General features: G+C 42.1%; 1 protein-coding gene and 1 long non-coding RNA gene across 3 annotated transcripts in view; one reads left to right on the forward strand and one right to left on the reverse strand.

The window, feature by feature from the left end:
• Positions 1 to 25,133, reverse strand: part of LOC106586824 (uncharacterized) — a 67,217-nt gene that overhangs the window by 34,162 nt on the left and 7,922 nt on the right. The window contains exon 2 of the mRNA XM_014174522.3: positions 211 to 435. Within this exon, the coding sequence (XP_014029997.1) occupies positions 211 to 435 (225 nt within the window). The remainder of the gene's footprint in view (positions 1 to 210; positions 436 to 25,133) is intronic.
• Positions 13,133 to 24,255, forward strand: LOC106586825 (uncharacterized). Of its 2 annotated transcripts, none has more exons than XR_001324259.3 (3): positions 13,133 to 14,802; positions 15,452 to 15,542; positions 21,792 to 24,255. It is a non-coding gene; the product is annotated as an uncharacterized LOC106586825 (long non-coding RNA). The 2 variants fall into 2 exon arrangements; XR_001324260.3 differs by lacking the exon at positions 13,133 to 14,802 and adding an exon at positions 14,833 to 14,914.

Here is a 25,133-nt window from a genome sequence, read left to right on the forward strand (position 1 = left end):
CAGTGTCATCAGTGTCATCAGTGTCATGAGTGTCATTAGTGTCATGAGTGTCATAAGTGTCATCAGTGTCATCAGTGTCATCAGTGTATTAGTGTAGTAGTAGTTACACATTCAAACACAGTTCATACTGGGTTCTCTCATAACAAATGTGTGTCTTTGTCATGACTTGGGGTCACAACAGATTTCCGGTCACGCTTTCTGACCGCTCACCGGGTCTGCCATTGCCACTGGTGTCTGTGCTGCCCTCGCTCTGGCAGATGGGACAGCACTCGCCCTCGGGGATTGTCACTTTCTCACAGTTGGACAGCTCATCGCACTGGATCTCGTCGCACAGGACGGCGCCGTTGTCGCACACGCAGATCCGACATGGCTCCGGTTTCCAAATGTCTCGGTTGGTGTACACCTGGCCGTCAACCGTGCAGCCCAAGTCATCTCCTGTGGAGGATGGAACAGACAGGAAAGGTTAGATCGGAAAGGTTAGACAGGGAAAGGTCAGACAGGGAAAGGTCAGACAGGGAAAGGACAGACAGGATAGGTCAGACAGGGAAAGGACAGACAGGGAAAGGTCAGACAGGAAAGGTCAGACAGGAAAGGTCAGACAGGGAAAGGTCAGACAGGGAAAGGTCAGACAGGAAAAGGTCAGACAGGACAGGTCAGACAGGAAAGGTCAGACAGGGAAAGGTCAGACAGGGAAAGGTCAGACAGGGAAAGGCCAGACAGGAAAGGTCAGACAGGAAAGGTCAGACAGGGAAAGGTCAGACAGGGAAAGGCCAGACAGGAAAGGTCAGACAGGAAAGGTCAGACAGGAAATGTCAGACAGGAAATGTCAGACAGGAAAGGTCAGACAGGAAAGGTCAGACAGGGAAAGGTCAGACAGGGAAAGGCCAGACAGGGAAAGGTCAGACAGGGAAAGGTCACACAGGGAAAGGTCAGACAGGGAAAGGTCAGACAGGGAAAGGTCAGACAGGGAAAGGTCAGACAGGGAAAGGCCAGACAGGGAAAGGTCAGACAGGGAAAGGTCAGACAGGATAGGTCAGACAGGAAAGGTCAGACAGGAAAGGTCAGACAGGGAAAGGTCAGACAGGGAAAGGCCAGACAGGGAAAGGTCAGACAGGGAAAGGTCAGACAGGATAGGTCAGACAGGGAAAGGTCAGACAGGATAGGTCAGACAGGAAAGGTCAGACAGGAAAGGTCAGACAGGGAAAGGTCAGACAGGAAAGGTCAGACAGGAAAGGTCAGACTGGGAAAGGTCAGACAGGGAAAGGTCACACAGGGAAAGGTCAGACAGGAAAGGTCAGACAGGAAAGGTCAGACAGGAAAGGTCAGACAGGAAAGGTCAGACAGGGAAAGGTCAGACAGGAAAGGTCAGACAGGAAAGGTCAGACAGGAAAGGTCAGACAGGAAAGGTCAGACAGGATAGGTCAGACTGGGAAAGGTCAGACAGGAAAGATCACACAGGGAGAGGTCAGAAAGGGAAAGGTCAGACAGGGAAAGGTCAGACAGGGAAAGGTCAGACAGGAAAGGTCAGACAGGAAAGGTCAGACAGGAAAGGCCAGACAGGAAAGGTCAGACAGGAAAGGTCACACAGGGAGAGGTCAGAAAGGGAAAGGACAGACAGGAAAGGTCACACAGGGAAAGGTCAGACAGGAAAGGTCAGACAGGAAAGATCATACAGGAAAGGTCAGATAGGAAAGGTCAGACAGGGAAGATCATACAGGAAAGGTCAGATAGGAAAGGTCAGACAGGGAAGGGTCAGACAGGAGAGATCAGACAGGAAAGGTCAAACAGGAAAGGTCAGACTGGGAAAGGTCAGACAGGGAAAGGTCAGACAGGAAATGTCAGACAGGAAAGGTCAGACAGGATAGGTCAGCAGGGAACGTGAGCAACAGAAAGGAACTGTGATGGGTAGGAGCATATTAGAGAGATCTGCATTTCTGTGAATAAATTGATGAGAACAGGGACAGAAAGAAGTTGAACACCAAAAATTTGACCACTGCTTTAAAATTCACATTAAAGATAATGTGGTGTCATTGTTCATTTGTAAAATGTGTTATCGCTAGATGCACCAATCAAAGGCAGAAGGCAAAGAGGATGCCTAGTTCTAGGTGTTACATGTTGAAAAATGTGGTAAATGCCACAGTCCAGAACTGAGATAGATCAACATTACATTTACATTTACGTGAAGACACTAGTCATTGAAAGCGATGCACTGGTTAAATGTTATAATTCAGACTTATTTAGTGGCTTGTGAACATGTTCTCATAGCTCTCTTCCTATTGGCTTCCTGTGTGGCTTCATGATAGATTACATGTTTCCTCATTGGACATCGCAAAACCTTCTGGTTTCTTTAATGGCATGCAGTATCACCAACAACAAAATGAACACAAACCCAATTGGACACTTTAAACACAGAAGAATAAATGCAATGTTAGTGTAACAGAATCGTATTATTCTGTATCATAAATCAACAACAGGTGTTTAGAGGTAATGTGGAACATATGTTTTCCATTATGTACGGGATAACATCTCAGTTCAACTACAGGTAAAAGAGGGTTCTGGAAAAGGTGACTGTCGGTTGTAATAAAGTCTCCCCACTGTCAGACATGAGCTAACTTCCTCCAAAGGAATGCCTCAAAAACCTGACTCACAGACTCACAAAAAAATGACCCAGCCACCAATGAAAAACGTCCCTGCAAAGATATACCAATAAAATACTAAATGTTTATTACACACACACAGAAAAGTAGTGGAAAAGGGATATTAAACAGTAATGGTGCTCTATAAAACACAAACCATCTTGAGTGCTTATGCGAATTTACAACAAGCTTCATGGGTTTACCTGGTCTAACTACCCCAAATGCAGGAGAGACTAGGCTATGTCAAGGAAAGCTCCCATTCGTTTTTAACACAATTTATCCACATTTGCATCCACCTACTTATTGATTATGATTGATATTTTTATCTACTTCATTATTTATTGAACTTCTACTCTACCAGGTTAGTAAGTTGACTGAGGAGCACATATTCTCATTCACAGCAACAACCTGATGGAGACTTGCTGGGGAAAGGAGAGCGGTTGAACTTTACTTTAGGGCACATTAGCATTTCTAGGTAGTCATGACAACTGACAAACAAAACATAAACAAACGTATCATCGGGCTGAGTTGATGGAGTAAAGGTGACTTGTAGGTCCTTTACCTGTTCTCGTTATAAACACCAGGTGGCATCCCTGAGCTTTATAGGTAACCATTTGACAAGAACAAGCCTCAGACTGGTCAGAGTGCCAGAGGAACATGTCTACCAGACCAACAGCTCTCACAAGACTCTACTTTATATTTCCACTTATTACTTATGTTCCTCAGTGTGCTGTGAGATCTGACTGGGAGGAAACAGACTGAGCCATCGGCTATGTCATCACTTTGGCACTGTGGGGGTAACGGATCATTCTAGATTAGCTCATCTGCTAAATGAACCATCTGTTATCTCACTCCGCAACATATAGAAAACGGCCACAGGAAGAGTTTAGCCTGAAACTGTCGACTTCCTAAGATGGATGCCGTAGACGATGACCAACATTTTATAAAATTATGAAAGAATTATGACAAAAACTATACACAAAAATGATCCTGGAATACTTGGTTCACCATGATATTATTCTGAATATTAGAGGAAGATAAAGCGCATAAAAGAGTCTGACTTCACAGTAATGTGTTGTCTACTACAGGGGTTTCCAAACCCAGGTTGTTAACAGAGAGAACATTTTGTAGGTTTGAATCTTATTTCCTGCAATTTCTGAATTTTGCCAAGAGGTGCTTTGAACATTTTGCTGACCCCCACAGTTTGGGAACCACAGGTATACTAAACAAAGAGAGGAGAGAACAGATAAGGAGAACCAAACACTCTTATTCTGGGAACTGGCTCAAACTAGCGAGCCAGTGGGATGATGTCACTGATACCACCAATCATTTTTAATACATGCCTTAGCAAAACACAATGCGAACGGTATAGCCATCTCAAATTAAAGGAAACTACAGACTTGGATAAGCTACAATATGGCTAAGTAATCAAATTTAATGGCTAATGTCTAATCTTATAATTGAGGGTACCATAATTCAAGGTATTTCGCCTGCCCTGATGAATGTCTGTGGTTATGAGTCATGCCGCCCACACACACACACACACACACACACACACACACACACACACACACACACACACACACACACACACACACACACACACACACACACACACACACACACACACACCTCACCCCCTTCATCACCCCCATGGGAACACCCCCCCCAACACCACCACACACCAGACATCCAACCCTGGGTCTCAGAAGGTCTCCCCCCTCCCTCTCCCCCCTCCCTGATCCATAGAGCCTGCCCTGCACCATGTCTCGCGTGAGATAACGGAAAACGACCCTGTGACACTCAGCAGGGTTCGCTACGCCTTTTATCATCATTCTTTATCTCTGAACCTCTGTTTGGAACCAGCTGTGTTGTCTCTACACTAGTCTAGGCTCTTGAGACAGTAGACAGTAGGCGGTAGGCAGTAGACAGTAGGCGGTAGGCAGTAGACAGTAGGCGGTAGACAGTAGGTAGTAGGCAGTAGACAGTAGGCGGTAGGCAGTAGACAGTAGGCGGTAGGCAGTAGACAGTAGGCGTAGTAGACAGTAGACAGTAGACAGTAGACAGTAGACAGTAGGCAGTAGGCGGTAGGCGGTAGGCGGTAGGCGGTAGGCGGTAGGCGGTAGGCAGTAGGCAGTAGGCAGTAGACAGTAGGCAGTAGACAGTAGGTAGTAGGCAGTAGACAGTAGACGGTAGGCGGTAGGCAGTAGGTAGTAGGCAGTAGGCAGTAGGCAGTGCAGAGGCAGTAGGCAGTAGACAGTAAGTAGTAGGCAGTAGACAGTAGACAGTAGGCAGTAGGCAGTAGACAGTAGACAGTAGGCAGTAGACAGTAGGTAGTAGGCAGTAGGCAGTAGACAGTAGACAGTAGGCAGTAGACAGTAGGTAGTAGGCAGTAGACAGTAGGCAGTAGACAGTAGGTAGTAGGCAGTAGACAGTAGGCAGTAGACAGTAGGCAGTAGACAGTAGGCAGTAGACAGTAGACAGTAGACAGTAGACAGTAGGTAGTAGGCAGTAGACAGTAGGCAGTAGACAGTAGACAGTAGGCGGTAGACAGTAGTAGGTAGGCAGTAGACAGTAGACATTAGGCAGTAGACGGTAGGCAGTAGGTAGTAGGCAGTAGACAGTAGGCGGTAGGCAGTAGGTAGTAGGCAGTAGACAGTAGACAGTAGGCAGTAGACGGTAGGCGGTAGGCAGTAGACAGTAGACAGTAGGCAGTAGACGATAGGCAGTAGGTAGTAGGCAGTAGACAGTAGACAGTAGGCGGTAGGCAGTAGGTAGTAGGCAGTAGACAGTAGACAGTAGGCAGTAGACGGTAGACGGTAGGCAGTAGACAGTAGACAGTAGGCAGTAGACAGTAGGCGGTAGGCAGTAGGTAGTAGGCAGTAGACAGTAGACAGTAGGCAGTAGACAGTAGGCGGTAGGCAGTAGGTAGTAGGCAGTAGACAGTAGACAGTAGGCAGTAGACAGTAGGCGGTAGGCAGTAGGTAGTAGGCAGTAGACAGTAGGCAGTAGACAGTAGGCGAAGGGATTTGACAAGTCTGAAAGCTCTGCTGTCCTGCCTCCAAGTACTGTGCATAACTACAGCAAGCACTTTGTTTAAACTTGGGTCCCCGTTAAATTACCAGTTTCCAGGCTATTGCTCTGTGAAAATGCACGTTTGGATGAATTTAATCAATAAAACACTGGAACAAACAAAGAAAAAACTAATCTTCATGTGAATCCAAACATCAAACATGTTTTTGCAAAGCAGAGAAAAATTTAAATAATTCATCCCAGAAAAACAGTAACTGACTTTGATTGAACATGCCTTGGTTCCCAGGTCTCACGTGGTTACTGAATTTAATTTAATTCATTTGGCAGACACTCTTATCCAGAGCAACTTATAGTAGTGAGTGAACATATTTTCATTTGTAATTGTCCACCGTAGAAATCGAGCCCACAACGCTGGCATTGCAAGTGCCAGGCTCTACTAACAGAGCCACACGGGACCGTGTAGATGTAGCATCTCCCTAATCGTGTAGATGTATCATCTCCCAAACCGTGTAGATGTATCATTTCCTTAACCGTGTAGATGTATTAGTTTCCTAACTGTGTAGATGTATCATCTCCCTAACCGTGTAGATGTATTAGTTTCCTAACCGTGTAGATGTATCATCTCCCTAACCGTGAAGATGTATTATTTTCCTAACCGTGTAGATGTATCATCTCCCAAACCGTGTAGATGTATCATTTCCCTAACCGTGTAGATGTATTAGTTTCCTAACCGTGCAGATGTATCATCTCCCTAACCGTGCAGATGTATCATCTCCCTAACCGTGTAGATGTATCATTTCCCTAACCGTGTAGATGTATCATTTCACTAACCGTGTAGATGTATCATTTCCCTAACCGTGCAGATGTATCATCTCCCTAACCGTGTAGATGTATTAGTTTCCTAACCGTGTAGATGTATCTCCCTAACCGTGTAGATTTATCATCTCCCTAACCGTGTAGATTTATCAGTTTCCTAACCGTGTAGATGTAGCATCTCCCTAACCGTGTAGATGTATTAGTTTCCTAACCGTGTAGATTTATCATCTCCCTAACCGTGTAGATGTATTAGTTTCCTAACCGTGTAGATATATAATCTCCCTAATCGTGTAGATGTATCATCTCCCTAACCATGTAGATGTATCATTTCCCTAACCGTGTAGATGTATTAGTTTCCTAACCGTGTAGATGTATCATCTCCCTAACCGTGTAGATGTATTAGTTTCCTAACCGTGTAGATGTATCATCTCCCTAACCGTGTAGATGTATTAGTTTCCTACCCGTGTAGATGTATCATCTCCCTAACGGTGTAGATGTATTAGTTTCCTAACCGTGTAGATGTATCATCTCCCTAACCGTGTAGATGTATCATCTCCCTAACCGTGTAGATGTATCATCTCCCTAACCGTGTAGATGTATCAGTTTCCTAACCGTGTAGATGTATCATCTCCCTAACCGTGTAGATGTATCATTTCCCTAACCGTGTAGATGTATCAGTTTCCTAACCGTGTAGATGTATCATCTCCCTAACCGTGTAGATGTATCATTTCCCTAACCGTGTAGATGTATTAGTTTCCTAACCGTGCAGATGTATCATCTCCCTAACCGTGCAGATGTATCATCTCCCTAACAGTGTAGATGTATCATCTCCCTAACCGTGTAGATGTATCATCTCCCTAACCGTGTAGATGTATCATCTCCCTAACCGTGTAGATGTATCAGTTTCCTAACCATGTTGATGTATTATTATTATTACAGGCAAGAGTATCTTAACTAGATGTACACATGATCTACACATTATCTGCACATGTTCTACACATTATCTGCACATGATCTACACATTATCTGCACATGATCTACACATGACAAAATGTAACTAATTGTAAATACACTTCTATAAACTACAGAGGAATAAAAATGTCCAACTGGCCCTGTCTAGTGGAGCCATAGACCGCAGAACTTGGAAAGTGCCATTTTCCCTGTTGGGGTTTCAAAAGGGGGTGTCGGGAGCATTTGAAGTTTACAGTGAGAGAAGTGAGGTTTGCTGGGCGGTCTTAAAAACCTCAGTGCAGGCTAGGGTAAGGAAGGGGTGGTTAACTTTTTCCTCCCCCTCAGCTTAATTCATCACAGGTTCCGTACTTTCAGCAGATGCCGCATAAACCGGATAATCGTGACAACGGTGAAAAAGCATGCTCGTCTGATGCATATTTTCCATTAGTATTCTCACTCAGTCGGTTGGTTTCCCCCACTGTTCTACAACATTTACTTTCTCCAGGTTTCTGAGAGAATGAGAGAATGTCTGGCTGTGTTCTTTGTACTACAGATTCACCAGACTGTTAGACGTTCCTCAGGGGGAACAAAAGCCAGATAACAATAAACCGCAACATTCGACACTGAAACTATGTCACACATCTATGACAACTTGGAACAATCAGGGGGAAAGTGTGGAATACAATCATACAGCAGGCTGCATTTTTTAAAACATTTTTTTAACCTTTATTTAACCAGGCAAGTCAGTTAAGAAAAAAATCGTATTTACAATGACGGCCTACCCCGGCCAAACCCTAACAACGCTGGGCCAATTATGCACCGCCCTATGGGACTCCCAATCACAACCGGTTGTAATACAGCCTGGAATTGAACCAGGGTGTGTAGTGACACCGCTAGCACTGAGATGCAGTGGCTTAGACCACTGCGCCACTCGGGAGCCCAGGAAATGGTTACTTTATGGGTTTTCCCCGGTTAATGCGGAAAAACTCATGACACACTGTGTTTGGGGAGTAGACTGTTGCAGCCAGAAGTCTAGAGGTTAAAACATGACCTTATGGAAACAATGAGTCATTTAAACTCTCTCTTTTCCAAGGACTCAACGCCAGCCAAACTGTTTCAGAAAGTAGGCTTACGTTTGTTTAAAATGAGCAAGATTTCCCAACTGCTCTGTCAGGTGTCAGACACATTCAAAAGCTGCCTAATCCTTGTACTAAGACTTAATCCTTTTATATATTGATGGTTTTCTTTATAGCCTGAACAGATCTGTCATCTGGCAAGACCAGAATGTTCCGGCTGACTCTGCCTTCTTTCCCAGGTCATGCAGATGAGTTCCAGCTGCTGGGTGGCTTTGCGGCAGCTGTGCATGCCTGCTTTGAACCATCTGGTGGCATACATAAATCTTCCAGTTCCTGCTCCCCTTTGACTCCCCCCTCCTATAATTGGTTCACTGATAAATCTATCCAGGACAATGATTGGTCACAAACAACTGGGTCACAATTTTATCTACTGAGCTTAATGTCGGCTTCATAGCCCTTTATAACAGCTAGGTAGATGTTTCACAAACCATTTATAAGCAAATACCATAATATGAAGGGTGATATGACAGGTCCTTACATGAATTCCACGTGGCAGAAGCATTATTATGTGTGAAGCTTATGAAGGCTTTATTAAGCCTTCATGAAAACCTTGGGTAAGTATAATTCCACTGTTTTTCTGAAATTTGTGTTAAGCACTCCAACATGTTGACCTGTCTTGTCAGCAACTAGTTGCTACAGTGTCAGTTCAAAGTGAACATTAACCCAATGATTATACCTGTCTCTTTGTTAGTGTGACTAGAAGAGATGACTCCCTCCATTTTATAAAGACATCTGTGTGTCTGTAAAAAAATAATCTACAACATTATCTACATGTTCCAGAGTTGTGAGGTATGAGCATTGGGGATCATAGGCAAACCTTGTTGGCGCAAGAGAACATTGTTGCTTCTGGTTTGAACACGCACCTCACCTTCCCTTCTCTTCTCTTCCACAAACATGGCTAGGGGATGGGGGTGGGGCTAGGGGATGGGGGTGGGGAAGGAAGGAAGGCCAGCCAGGAAAGTTAAATGAAAAAGTAGCTGATTACACGTCTGTGCCTCTTTTCCTTCTGGAGCTGTCTCTGACAGCCGGGTCTTCCTGTAAAGGAATACAACACACTGCTGTGGTTCCCACCATGTTGGCTTGGGAGAATGTGGTTGCTGTAAATTACCCCCTTCTACTGACTCCTAGTTTTCCATTGTCTCTATTCCACACAACTCAACTATGGTCAACTGCTGTCTACACTGTGTTCAAAATGTTTTCAAATCTGTCAAGGTTTGCTTCTTTGAGCTTTCCTTGTAGAATGGAACCAATTGCATAATCCAAAATGTGCAAACCCTGCCTATAGATAGCACCACAAGCAAGCTCAACAAAACCCTCAAAGTCTTCGAAATCTTAGAAAGAATTCAAATACTACTTGAACCCAGGCATGTTGCAATGTACACTAACTTTCTCAAACTGTTGCCAAAAGTTGGAAGCACAGAATCGTCTAGAATGTCATTGTATGCTTTAACGTTAAGATTTCCCTTCGCTGGAACTAAGGGGCCTATACCTCCTCCACCAAACATTACAGTTGACACTCTGCATTCGGGCAGGTAGCGTTCTCCTGGCTTCCGCCAAACCCAGATTCATCCGTTGTACTGTCAGATGGTGAAGCGTGATTCATCACTCCAGAGTCCAATCGTGGCGAGCTTTACACCACTCCAGCTGATTTTAGGTTTGTATGCGGATGCTCGGCCATGGCAACCCATTTCATGAAGCTCCCGAATAACATTTCTTGTGCTGATGTTGCTTTGAGAGGCAGTTTGGAAGTCGTTAGTGATGTTGCAACTGAGGACAGACAATTTTTACGCCCTACGTGCTTCAGCGCTCGGTGGTCCCGCTCTTGTGTGGCCTACCACTTCGCTACTGAGCCGTTGTTGCTCCTAGACGTTTCCACTTCACAATAATAGCACTTGCATTTGATCGGGGCAGTTCTAGCAGTGCAGAAAGTTGACGAGCTGACTTGTTGGAAAGGTGGCTTCCTATGACGGTGCCATGTTGAAAGTCACTGAGCTCTTCAGTAAGGCCATTCTACTGCCAATGTTTGTCTATGGTGATTGCATGACTGTGTGCTCGATTTTATACACCTCTCAGCAATGGGTGTTGCTGAAATAGCCTGATCCACTAATTTGAAGGGGTGTCCACATACTTTTGTATATACTGTATAGTTTAAGTGCATTGCCTGAGATGTCCCTCTTAGTTAGAGGCTGAATCTTTACAGTAATACCACGGTATTCAAGGCTTTTTAGTAACTATAATATGTGGAAACATATTTAGCCGGCTATACTTATACTAGATTTGAAATACAGCCCAGAAAGTAGTGGGGCCCTGGGGAAGATTATGGGATGAGAACAGTAAATGGGACTTCACATAATCATATCAAACATGACTAGAAGCTACAGTAACAGACTAGGTTTTTCTCTTGTGCACAACTGAATTTGTGCAAAGCAAAGTTATTCCAGTGAATTAAGAGCAATGTAGAGCAAGCCATCCATCTGAAAATTGTCAACCAGCAGTGCATCAAAGGAAGAATTATAATAGCCATACTTGGGAGGATAGAAGCATCTACTGTAGCAAGTTTCAACAATATGCCAGTTACTGAATAGAATAACCTTGAAGGACATTGGTCTTGCCTTGCCGTCAACTTGACTGCAATCTTCTCTAGGCTGTGGTTTACCTCACGGTGGCATTTGGCATGCTCTGTAACCGTACATGGTTTGTATGTTTGCTTTTTTCACTTTCAGATGAATTACAGCCCTCTGACCACAAAGTCAGTGATGTTGAGCATATGACATATAATTTACGGTATCATAACACACTCGGCACATAAACACAGGCATGAGGAAGAAACACAGATCAAAGAATATGATACAATATGATTCATCTGTATTGAAAAGCCCTTGAACTCTCCTTAACCTGAACCAGCTGTGGTATACTTAGCATGTCTGTAACTGTAATGAATTTCCATTTCACTCCAAAGTTGTCTTGAAAGGCATATTGTATTGTGAGATAAATGATTGTCACAATCCAGAACTAACACTATCTATAGGTTGAACGGAGGAAAACCTCTGTGTGTATAGTGATGATCGTCATGACATCATTTGCGTACATATTAGGCGTGAAAAATAAACATACACAGGTAAAATGTTTGTCTGAAACTACTGCTTGGCTTCCACAGGTGTAGGTTACCTGTCACGTCCTGACCAGTAAAAGGGGTTATTTTGTTCTTATAGTTTGGCAGGGGGTATTTGTTTTATGTGGTTCAGGGTGTGTTTGTGTATGTGTTCATGTAGAGGGGGTATTTGGTTTATATGGTTCGGGGTGGTTGTTTATGTAGAGGGGTATTTGATTTATTAGTCCAGGGTTTTGGTTATTGTTCTATGTTAGTTTAGTTCTATGTTCAGTCTAGTCGTTTGTATTTCTATGTTTAGTTAATTGGTGTTGGGGCCTTCAGTTGGAGGCAGCTGTCTATCGTTGCCTCTGATTGAAGGTCCTATAAATAGGTATGTGTTTTGTCATGGGATTTTGTGGGAGATTGTTGCTGGGTATAGCTTTGTGCCTTACCGGCCTGTTCTTTGTCGTCGTGTTTATTTTGGTTTTCCTTCTTTATCCTTTAATAAAGGAAGATGAGTATACATTTTCCCGCTGCGTCTTGGTCTAAACCCTACGACACCCGTGACATTACCTGTTGGATTTTTAACAATGTGATTTCCACATTGTCTCAGGTGGTGTCCACTAGCACACTAGATCAAACCAAGCAAAACACATTGACATGCTTTAACAAATGGGAACAACATTTTCTCCTTCGTGATTTTAATAATACAGTATACATGGTAGACTATCCTGTAACAGACCTTCTGAATCAAACTCGGATGCATTACAAAATCGACATTCCCTGTCTCTGATGTTTAATTAGCTTGCTATCAATTGAGCCTCAGACAGGCAACCTTAAAAACCAATAAAAAGCATCGCGTTGACTACGACACACAGGGAAATAACTTCATCATTACTTCGATAGCAATTTCAAGCTCCATTTCCTTCTTCCATGCATGAGAAGCCAGCCAGTCCATACATCATGCCAGGGTTGTATTATTTAGGGCATGTAATAGGAAACGTTTAAAAACGTTTTGCAACGGGGGGGTGACAACACAAATCCATGTAGTCCCTCTCCGTTTCTGTCCATTTTCTTCTGTTTTCTTCTGCTAGAGCCAAATGAATACAACCCAGGTATGACTAAAGGAAACTTTACACGATGACGTACATTCCAGTTTACCAGTCTGCACTTTAACATATACACAAGGTCACGGTCTCCTGGTGTTTTACATCAACTAAGTGCATATCCAGATGTAGGAGAATAAACGGTCTGCAGCTCTGCTCCTGAGGAGGAAGAGTAAGAGGAAAGTTATATGTACTTGTGGCTCTATTGAAACACTAGGAGGAGAAATACAACAGTTATTTTAGTCCATATATTTTACATTAGAAAGTGAGAATAAATGTAAAAGAGTGAGAAATGTTTGGTATAAATGGAGATGTAAACAAAAGGGAGTTGCTCCTAATCCATGACCAGGTGTTATATTTCTGAGGCTGCGTATCTGTGAGGGCACACAGTCTCGCAGGAATTTGAGACTTCCCTAATTTTCTCATGCCGAAACCAGGTTAGAAAGGAAGAAGAAGAAGAAGAAGAAAATGGCTGCTTATGTGGCCATGCTGTGGGGGTAAGATGGAGGACAGGGAAAAAATTAGAGAAGTGGAACACAATATAAGTAAATATGGAGTGGGGAATGCAAAAGCCTTCTGGAAGATCTGATGAAGGATAAGATGGTGGACAGGAAAAAAAGCAGAAATGTGGAAGATGTTTTTAGTGAATATAGAATGGTGGATCACACAGAACTTTTGGAAGAGCATCAGAAGGAAATTGAATGTGATGAGTGTGAGGAGGAATTAACTGTGGTGGCAGGTGCAGTGAAGACTGCTGATGTTGAAAAAGATGATTCTGGCCCAGTGGGAGTGACATTTCTGGAGAGAATGGATCCTTGCCTTCTGGTAGATTCTTACGTGGTGTCAGGTTGGGTGGAGAAATGGTTTGGGACTGTGTTGGTGAAAGTAACTCGAAATGGACTCGTGAAGATATTTTGCCTTTCCTCTGGCCAAAGGGAGTAGGCGCTCCGGACCGCGCAACTAAGGACAAGAGTTGTGACTTGCTTTGTAGAGCACCGTTGAAAGGAGTGAAAGCATTGGTGGCATTAAGTGTGGAGGAGAATCAACTGAAATTGAAGATCCCCGTTGTCTGTGACGCCCGGCGTCTGGTGCGACACGGTGGAAAGGATAGGGAAAGGGAGAGGACACTGTCTGTCCTGCTGAGTTTTCAAGCAGAGTCTTTACCTGACAAGGTATGAATTTAAGTATGCTCTCTCTAATTCTCTCTCTATTTCTCTCTCTCGGAGGATCCGAGCCCTAGGACTATGCCTCAGGACTACCTGGCCTGATGACTCCTTGCTGTCCCCAGTCCACCTGGCCGTGCTGCTGCTCCTGTTTCAACTGTTCTGCCTGCGGCTATGGAACCCTGACCTGTTCACCGGACGTGCTACCTGTCCCAGACCTGCTGTTTTCAACTCTCTAGAGACAGTAGGAGCGGTAGAGATACTCTGAATGATCGGCTATGAAAAGCCAACTGACATTTACTCCTGAGGTGCTGACCTGTTGCACCCTCGACAACTACTGTGATTATTATTATTTGACCATGCTGGTCATTTATGAACATATTGGCCATGTTCTGTTATAATATCCCCCCGGCACAGCCAGAAGAGGACTGGCCACCCCTCATAGCCTGGTTCCTCTCTAGGTTTCTTCCTAGGTTCTGCCCTTTCTAGGGAGTTTTTCCTAGCCACCATGCTTCTACACCGGCATTGCTTGCTGTTTGGGGTTTTAGGCTGGGTTTCTGTACACTACTTTGTGACATCAGCTGATGTAAGAAGGGCTTTATAAATACATTTGATTTGATTTGACAAGGTCAATTTAGAATGTGTAATTTATCCCGTGGGAGCTTTTGTCCCGAACCCATTACGGCGTTTTAAGTGCCAAGGTTTTGGTCATGTTGCAGCAGTGTGTAGGAGGGAGATTGCTAAATGGGAGAAGTATTCAGGGCGGCATGAGACAAAGGAATGTGTACTGTCGGTTTTAAAAAGCTGTGTGTGTGTTAGCTGTGGGGGTGCCCATGGTGTTGGAGATCGGAGGTGTCCAGTGAGAGAAAGGTAGGTTGAGGTTGCCGGGATCAGAGTAGTACAGAAGGTGTCATATGCTGAGGCAGTGAAGAGAGTAGCAGAGGAATATGGATCTAGGGCGAGAGATCCTGAGAGGATTCCTGTGAGTAGGCCGAGTCCAATAGAGAGTGATTGGAATAATATTTGTTTCAGTAAGGTGGGTTTCTTAGCATTTATAGCCATGGTTGTCAATTGTACTCTAGAAATGAAATGTAAGTCACAGAAAATGGTGGCAGCTGCAGAGAGGTACTTGGGATTGCAAGATTTTACTGCAGAAGAGTTGCAGGGGGTTGTTGAGCGGCAGTGTTCTGTCCTCCCAGTTCATCGACTTGGTGTTTGACTAGATAGGGTTAAGAAGGAATTTGATATCACAAAGTACTGTACATGTCTAAAATATATGTACTGTACATGTCTAAAATATATGTACTGTACATGTCTAAGAGATCCATAATTGTTCTTCAAAATGGCCAAGATATGTTAATAGTGACATTTTAATAGTGACATTTTTTTTGCAATTGCAATAGTGACATTTTACACCAGTGCAGCAAGCTAGTGGACTTCATTAAATACTGTTGAAATCAATTTCATCTGTGGGGATATGATGACACCTTTTATCTCTTCCCTTGCTGTGATCTGGTAGGTCCCTGAAAACTGTCTCCACTTCTTTCCTGTGCAAGAACTACGAGCCAAATGTCAGAGAAATTGTGGACTAATACACAATGTATTTGGAGGTATTTTGTCGTATTCATTTTTTTATGCGATAGCAAGATAATGGAGATGATGAGATGCTAGCTACTTTACAGTTTACAACATGGTCGTTCATAGCTATGTGAATTTATGTGTACTGACTGCTATTAACTACAGCTAATAAAAGATTGTTGCATTGCATGAGAGCTTCATCTATGTATGTGCCGGCATTTTCGCGTCTTGTAGGACAATCCGTTCTGGTTGACATGTTGACACAACAGCGGAGACGGTCTACCATCTTGGCAACACTGGTCCTGCCATAAATGTAAAGCTAGCTGGCATCCTCTTTGATAACTAGTCTACCTTTGCTAGCTAGCTAACATAGCTAGCTCATCAAACGGTATTTTCTTTGCTACTTCTGCACGATGGCACTTAGCATGCTAACCTTAGCTTAAAATTAAGCAAATAGTACTGAACTCATGACAAAATCATGTTTTGACATTGTATTGGCTATTGGTGTTTTGGTTTTTGCTTAGTGACATTGTGAATATCATATTTTGGGCATTTAACTAGCTATGTATCTAATCAGGTTAAGGGCGTAAAAAATGACTGAAGTTCCAAATTCCTGTGAGATTCTGTGAGAATTTGTGCACTCGTCGATATGGAGCTTCAGAAATAAAAGATCCGGTCACAGATGAAGAGCCACTCCTTAAACAGAAATCTGTGTATATGTCTCTAACCTTACATGAGATAAACTACGGTCTAATGATGAAATACACATGTCCGGTCATTATCATTACTTTTGGAGGGATGGACGTGGACCTGGTTTGTGTGGAAACATATATATATATTATATATATATTTGTATGTCATGGGGAACATCCCTGGGCTAGTGAAGATATACTGCCACGACCTTTCATTTGACCACTAGGTGCTTTAACTAAATAATACCATATTACCTCGCAAGCTAGTGAAAACATCCTTGCCTGGTTTTTCCTTCTAATGCTAAATCTCTCTCTCTCCCCCTTCTCTCCCTCCTTTCCATTCCCTCTCCGTTTGTTTGATAGTGCTGAAAGCTAGCAGAGCTCATGCAGCTGGTTTGCCATGACACTGGCTTACATTACAGCGTGTTACTAAGTGCAGCCTAAGGCAAGGCAAAGATGTATGTTATAAATATTTACATCTTGCGACTGGACTGCAGATTTGTGTACATTTGAATACTCTCAATACTTCTCAAAGTATCGCAAATAGGTTTGATTCATGTTGGAGAATAATACAGTATTACTGCATCACAGCAACTAGAAATGAATTGGAATGCTTTTCTAGTTAGCTTGAAAATGAACTGTTGACGATCTAACAAACACTCAAGGGAGGTAGAAAACACAGAAAGCTGTTTGCAAGAACAACAACCTATCTGGGGATAGGGCCCATTGTCTCAGATGACATTACTCAAACTAAGGCCTAGGGTGGGGGAGTGACATGATCTATGGTTTTCACTTTAAAAGTAAATGGACCCCTTGAAGTTTACGGTGCCCTATATCTCTGTTATACCTGGAGACAGAATCTAGAGCGGACACAACTCCAAAGTGCACTCTTTAAAATACTAGCACACACTTGTTGTTTACTTGACTTCTGCATTTAAACAATACTTGAACGGATTCTGTAATTGTAGTATCCTACATAGCATAAAGATACATTATGAGACCTAAAAAAGTAATGTTGAAACCTAGACTGCCAAAATAATTGAATAGAATTTCACGTTTTGGAGCAAATCGATTTCTAATCTAATTGTAGACAGAAAATCACAAACACAGTGGCTTTGAGTTCTGGGATGAGTGAGAGCTGTGGAACATTTCAAACTATGTTTCCTACTGACCTCCTGATAGTGAAAGTAAGGTCAAAAAGCAATTTGATGGTTACATTCCAAACTGACTATTCCGCCAAAGAGAATCGCCCCAAAGCAGGCGAGGACATTTACCTTTATCTCCGTTGTTATGAAAAGTACAAAACTTAACTGTAAAGTTAACATTCAATCAATGTTATCAACATCTGAACCAGGAATAAGAAACACCCACTGGGCTCAGACTGGTTGAATCAACGCTGTTTTCACGTTATTTCAATGAAATGACGTTGAACCAACTTGGAATAAACACTGAATTGACGTCTGTGCCCAGTGGGCGTTGTCTTGATGTATTACTGGCGAATTTAGAATGAAAGCTTGTCAAGTTGTCTCCAGTCTGTTGACTGCGGCTCCTCCCTTCGATGAGCAGCCATTACATATTTTCTGAATATGTCATCAGCAGCTGTGTCAGCTTCAGCAGTTCCAAAATGTCTGCTCTGAATTCACAGTAGGGTGGACATTTTCCCATTAGGAAACAAGTATGTCCTTCACCTATTCTCATTTGACCTAATTAAATGGATAACCAGCAATACATCCTATTGATGCTGATGTATGATCTAAATGGTTGGATCACCTGGTATTGTTGCAATCAAAACAATGCGATTGATATACAGTGCCTTTGGAAAGTATTCAGACCCCTTGATTTTTTCCACATGTTGTTGCGTTACAGCCTTATTCAAAATTGATTAAATTGTTTAAATTGTTTTCTTTCCCTCATCAATCCACACGCAATACCACATAATGACACATAATTTACATTTTTGCAAATGTATAAAAAATATAAAACAGAATTATCACATTTAAATAAGTATTCAGACCCTTTACTCAGTACTTTGTTGAAGCACCTTTGGCCGCAATTACAGCATAGAATCTTCTTGGGTATGACGCTACAAGCTTGGCACACCTGTATTTGGGGAGTTTCTCCCATTTTTCTCTGCAGATCCTCTCAAGCAATGTCAGGTTGGCTGGGGAGCGTTGATACAAAGCTATTTTCAGTTCTCTCCAGAGATTTTCGATCAGGTTCAAGTCTGAGCTCTGGCTGGGTCACTCAAGGACATTGAGAGACTTGTCCCGAAGCCACTCCTGCATTGTCTTGGCTGTGTGCTTAAGATCATTGTCATGTTGGAAGGTGAACCTTTGCTCTGGAGCAAGTTTTCATCAAGGATCTCTCTGTACTTTGCTCCATTAATCTTTGCCTTGATCCTGACTAGTCTCCCAGTCCCTGCTGCTGAAAAAGATCCCCACAGCATGATGCTGCCACCACCATGCTTCACCGTAGGGATGGTGCCAGGTTTCCTCCAGACGTGACGCTGTGATGTTCAATCTTGGTTTTATCAAACCAGAGAATCCGTCTGGCCACTCTACCATAAAGGCCTGATTGGTGGAGTGCTGCAGAGATGGTTGTCCTTCATTCTAGAAGGTTCTCCCATCTCCACAGAGGAACTCTAGAGCTCTGTCAGAGTGACCATCGGGTTGTTGGTCACCTCCCTGACCAAGGCCCGTCTCCCCAATTGCTCAGTGTGGCCGGGCGGCCAGCTCTAGAAAGAGTCTTGGTGGTTCCAAACGTCTTACATTTAATAATGATGGAGGCCACTGTGTTCTTGGGGACCTTCAATAACGCAGAAATGTTTTGGTACACTTCCCCAGATTTCTGCCTCGACACAATCCTGTCTCGGAGCGCTACAGACAATTCCTTCGACCTCACGGCTTGTTTTTTTCTCTGACATGCACTGTCAACTGTGGGACCTTATATAGACAGTTGTGTGCCTTTCTAAATCATGTCCAATCAATTGAATTTACCACAGGTGGACTCCAATCAAGTTATAGAAACATCCGAAGGATGATCAATGGAAACAGGATGCACCTGAGCTCAATTTCGAGTCTCAAAGCAAAGGGTCTGAATACTTATGTAAATAAGCTATTTCCGTTTTAGTTTTTTAAAGAATTTGGCAAAAATTCTAAAAAACAGTTTTTTGCATTGTCATTATGGGGTACTGTGTGTAGATTGCTGAGGGACATATATATAATACATTTTAGAATAAGGCTGTAACGTAACAAAATGTGGATAAAGTCAAGAGGTTTGAATACTTTCCGAAGACACTGTACTTGCTAATATCATGCTCCAAATGGTAGTGCTGATTAGTGCTTTTTTTTTACCTCGGTTGTGTCAATTCGATTATAAACATATAATCACAGTTTTGAATGCTGTAACAACACTGAATAAAACAATTAATGAAAGTCAAATCATGTTAGGGACCACCCATTACTGCTTATCACATTACTTTAGTAAAATATTAGTTATATTTGATGACATTATTCTAAATCATCATCTCTATAGAGCTGCTATCTGACAAAATCACTATTTTAATAGTTCTTCAAAGTAAATAAGGCATACTTTTCTGACTGCTGAGTACCAACTATCAATCACTTACTGTAGATCAGGGTGTCAAACTCATTCCATGGAGGGCCTAGTGTCTGCAGGTTTATTGTTTTTCCTTTAAATGAAGACCTAGACAACCAGGTGAGAGGAATTATTTACAAATTATTTACCGTAATTCGTCAATCAAATACAAGGGAGGGCAAAAATCCACAGACACTCGGCCCTCCATGGAATGAGTTTAACACGTGACTTACATCATATTTTCAGGCTCCCGAAGCAAATGCTTTATATTATTCTAGAGCGTTCTCTCTATCCACGGTCTCCATGTCTGCTCCCTGCACAGACTGCACAAGTTTAAACTGGCGAGCAGTGGATTATGGTCATTGTAGTTAATTACCATGTTTTCTGCCCTAATCTATGTAGAATATTGGCCTGTTGGAAACTCAACTCCCTACGACATCGCACAGTTCAGGCTTGATCTGATTTAGCTTTACAGAAACTGCACATCGAGGTCACAGAAAAAACATTTACGAAATAGAATTCAATTATTGAACTGACATTTGTGAATTAGTTGTTTAAAAACCAAAAATAACCGACGTTTCAATTAATCGCTCAGCATTACCTAATGGTATCAACTCAAAGTCAGTTCATAACTGGTTGACACAAGATATGGGTGCCATAGAACATCTAAACAGAATGTTTGAACTCTAGAATATAGATGCTAAGTTCTTGGTCTACTTAACACAGATATACACTGAGTAGACAAAACATTCGGAACACCTATTTCAGGTGATTGACCAGGTGAATCCAGGTGAAAGCTATAATCCCTTATTGATGTCACCTTCAGTGTAGATGAAGGGGAGAAGACAGGTTAAAGAAGGATTTTTAAGCATTGAGACAATTGAGGCAAAAAAAAATAAAAAAAAAGGCATGGACTTTATATGTGTGCCATTCAGAGGGTGAATGGGCAAGACAGAAGATTTAAGTGCCTTTGAACGGGGTATGGCAGTAGGTGCCAGGCGACCTGGTTTGAGTTTTGTCAAGAACTGCAACGCTACTTGGTTTTTCACGCTCAACAGTTTTCCATGTGAATCAAAAATGGTCCACCACCCAAAGGACATCTAGTCAACTTGACACAACTGTAGGAAGCATTGGGCCAGCATCGCTGTGGAACGCTTTCGACACCTTGTATAGTCCATGCCCCGATGAATTGAGGCTGTTCTGAGAGCAAAAGGTGGTGCAACCCAATGTAAGGAAGGTGTTCCTAATGTTTTATACACTTAGTGTATGTCCTCTAACACATATCTGCAGTACAATGGCTGTGTTTACACAGGCAGCCCAATTCTGATATTTCTTTCACTAATTGGTATTTTGACCAATCAGATCAGTTCTGAAAAAGATCTGACATGGACAGATATGTCATTGGCCAAAATACCAATTTGTGGAAAAAATATCTGAATTTGGCTTCCTGTGTAAACGCAGCCAATGTGTCCTTGTACACAATATCCTGTCTCTCTGTCACAATCTTCTTCGTCAGACAATAAGGAAAAATCATTGTCGGACCAAAACGCAGCGGGATCATGTGTACTCATCTTCTTTATTTAGGAAAAGAAGGGAAACCAAAATAAACACGTACACAAAACACAATGACGCATAACAGGCTGGTAAGGCAACTAAGCTATACCTAGCACAATCTCCCACAAACTCCAAACACATACCTAATTATAGGACTCTCAATCAGAGGCAACTAGAAAACACCTGCCTCCAATTGAGAGTCCAACACCCAATACCTAAACATAGAAATACTAAACTAGAAAGAACATAGAAATACAAAAACATAGAACATAACCCAAAACCCGGAAATAATAAATCAAACACCCTTCTAAACAAACCACCACCCCGAACCACATAAAACAAATACCCTCTGCCACGTCCTGACCAAACTACAATAACAAATAACCCCTATTACTGGTCAGGACGTGACACTCTCTCAGTTTCCTGTCTCTCTCCAAGGTTTTACAGGGGCATAAACGACCGTGGACATGAACAGCCCAACCCCAGAGACCAAACACTAAACTCTTCCAGAGGAAATACCACTGTGACAGGGCTTCCTGTGATGGAGATAGCCCAGCCTGTGAGGAGGGGACTGGGCTGAGAGAGAGATGAAACTGCCCTGGATGAAATGTATTACACAGAGCTATCCCACCACCCACCCACCCGCCCACAAGATTTTGATAACCTGCCAACCCACATCACTGGATGACTAAAGATTTGAAGGGGAAAAGACAGCATCAACATGTCTTCAGTCAGATACAACAATTCAAACTAGTCATAGACTGTTCTCTCTGCTACCACACGGCAAGTGGTACCGGAGCACCAGTCTAGGTCCAAAAGGCTCTTTAACAGCTTCTACCCCCAAGCCAGTAGACTGCTGAACAACAGCTAATCAAATGGCTACCCAGACTGTTTGCATTGACCCCCTTTTTTACGCTGCTGCAACTCAACTTCTTCAGTTCCCTCACTGAGTCTGTGTGGGTAAATAAAGATGTAATAATAAAGACCCTGTATGGCTGTGTTGATGTTATGCTAACTAAAAGTATTCGCAATGGCAATTAGAAGGCAATTAAATTGTTCCCAACAGAAAACAACATGTGGATCCACTTTGAGCACTGCACATATCTACAGAATGCATCCAAAAGCTGCACTTAATAATACTTCACTCACTCAGGCTTTTTTGTTCTCTGTAAATTACTGCTTTCAGACGTTTGATCCCAGAAAATAACCATCAATCTTTGTTAATGGCTGTTGTATAGGCTAATACTGTATGTATATATGCCATGTTCTAAATGTCATCTAATGTGTAATATGTCACATCTAATGTGTAATATGTCATGTGTAATATGTCATGTCTAATGTGGAATATGTCATGTCTAATGTGTAATATGTCATGTCTAATGTGGAATATGTCACATCTAATGTGGAATATGTCACATCTAATGTGTAATATGGCACATCTAATGTGGAATGTGTCATGTCTAATGTGGAATATGTCACATCTAATGTGGAATATGTCATATCTAATGTGGAATATGTCACATCTAATGTGTAATATGGCACATCTAATGTGGAATATGTCATATCTAATGTGGAATATGTCATGTCTAATGTGGAATATGTCACGTCTAATGTGGAATATGTCATATCTAATGTGGAATATGTCACATCTAATGTGTAATATGGCACATCTAATGTGGAATATGTCATATCTAATGTGGAATATGTCACGTCTAATGTGGAATATGTCACGTCTAATGTGGAATATGTCACATCTAATGTGTAATATGGCACATCTAATGTGGAATGTGTCATGTCTAATGTGGAATATGTCACATCTAATGTGGAATATGTCATATCTAATGTGGAATATGTAACATCTAATGTGTAATATGGCACATCTAATGTGGAATATGTCACATCTAATGTGGAATATGTCACGTCTAATGTGGAATATGTCATATCTAATGTGGAATATGTCAAATCTAATGTGGAATATGTCACATCTAATGTGTCATATGTCACATAGGCCTAACCTGACATCTCTGTATAAGAAATGCAACACTCTGAGGTTTTCAATGTGTCTTTTCATTCAAACGTACCCGTTAACAGCCCAGTTCCTTCAAATCATAGAAACTCTGGTGAAATCATCCAATTTAGTTTCCTGGTACCCATGACTCAAACATTTCACTGGTCAGACGTTGACATTGGTCTGTCTTACTGTGTAGTCTGCTTGTTGGCATGGGAATGGACATCTGGTGGGTGACTGTCTGACACACAGTCCTACATTGTGCTGAAAGAATTCACTCATTTTCAGGATGGTTTATTTCCATGGAGGATTTCTTTATGGCCCATGACACAGTCCAGCAGGAATGACCCTGATTCGTATTGGCAGCATGCTGAACTGCATGGTTTTGCAGAATCTAAATTCCCTCCTCTCATCATCTTAACGTCTTTAAAGAACTCTCATACACCATTTCACCAGAGAATCACCTCTCGGTGTGTGTATGTATGTATGTATGTATGTATGTATGTATGTATGTATGTATGTATGTATGTATGTATGTATGTATGTATGTATGTATGTATGTATGTATGTATGTATGTATGTATGTATGCGTGTATGTGTGTATGTATGTATGTGTGTGTGTGTGTGTGTGTGTGTGTGTGTGTGTGTGTGTGTGTGTGCGTGTGTGTGTGTGTGTGTGTGTGTGTGTGTGTGTGTGTGTGTGTGTGTGTGTGTGTGTGTGTGTGTGTGTGTGTGCACATGCAGGTGTCATTACATCATCCATGACTATGTACATGAGGTAGTACAATTCAGTAATGGTTAATCATACAACAAATTCATTGTATTGTAATGAGGACCAGAAATGCATATAACATCAATTTTTTTCATCACATCTGATGTGGATCTGCTTTGCCAACCGGTGCGGGGCGGGACGGTCTACTAGGAACTGTCAGAGAAGTAAAGTATTCGGCACTGTTGCCATTGGACTATTAAAGGTTAAATAAAAAATATATATAATAATAAAAATGTAACGAGTACTATTGGGTGTCAGGGAAAATTATTTTGTAAAAAGTACATATTTTCTTTAGGAATGTAGTGGAGTAAAAGTAAAAGTTGTCCAAAATATAAATAATAAAGTAAAGTACAGATACACAAAAAACTACTTAGGTGGTACTTTAAAGTATTTCTACTTAAGTATTTTACACCACTGTTAGTAGTATAGTGGACACAGTACAGCAGCAATTCAAGGCTTGACTCAAGTCCAAGGAATTCTCTGAACCGGAATTCCAAATCACCAGAAACATCCATTAGGCAGATCTGTTCTGGGATTTGACCAGGAAGTCTAGAATCATGCATGCTGTTGTGTATAAATGCTGTGACTCTCAAAGTCATGCAAACACAGTTTACAGTTAATGTCCACAATAACAAAATAGCCAACATAAAAGTGCTTCAGAGAAAATTAGAGGTCCTAGGGTACTCTTGAAAGGGTCATATATTTGCCATGCTACCTGCCATTGGAACCCTTTTCACTTGAGCCAGTGAACTTGGGAACCTTCACCTGTAATATTTCACCTGTAATCTTTCACTTGTGACATTTCACATGTGACCTTTCACCTGTCATAAAAGTAAGGAAAACAGACAAGCAACTGGTGTCCTATTTAAAGATGTTCTTTAAATAGTTGAACGTAGTTGTCAAAGCCAATAACATCAATACTTAAACGTTAAGCGAACATGGCAGACAAGCTGAGTTTGAAAGGAGCAAACACATACTATACTAACACATACTGTATCTG

The sequence above is a fragment of the Salmo salar genome, chromosome 25 (genome assembly GCF_965601325.2).
Source record: "Salmo salar chromosome 25, fSalSal1, whole genome shotgun sequence".
Taxonomy (NCBI): Eukaryota; Metazoa; Chordata; class Actinopteri; order Salmoniformes; family Salmonidae; genus Salmo; species Salmo salar.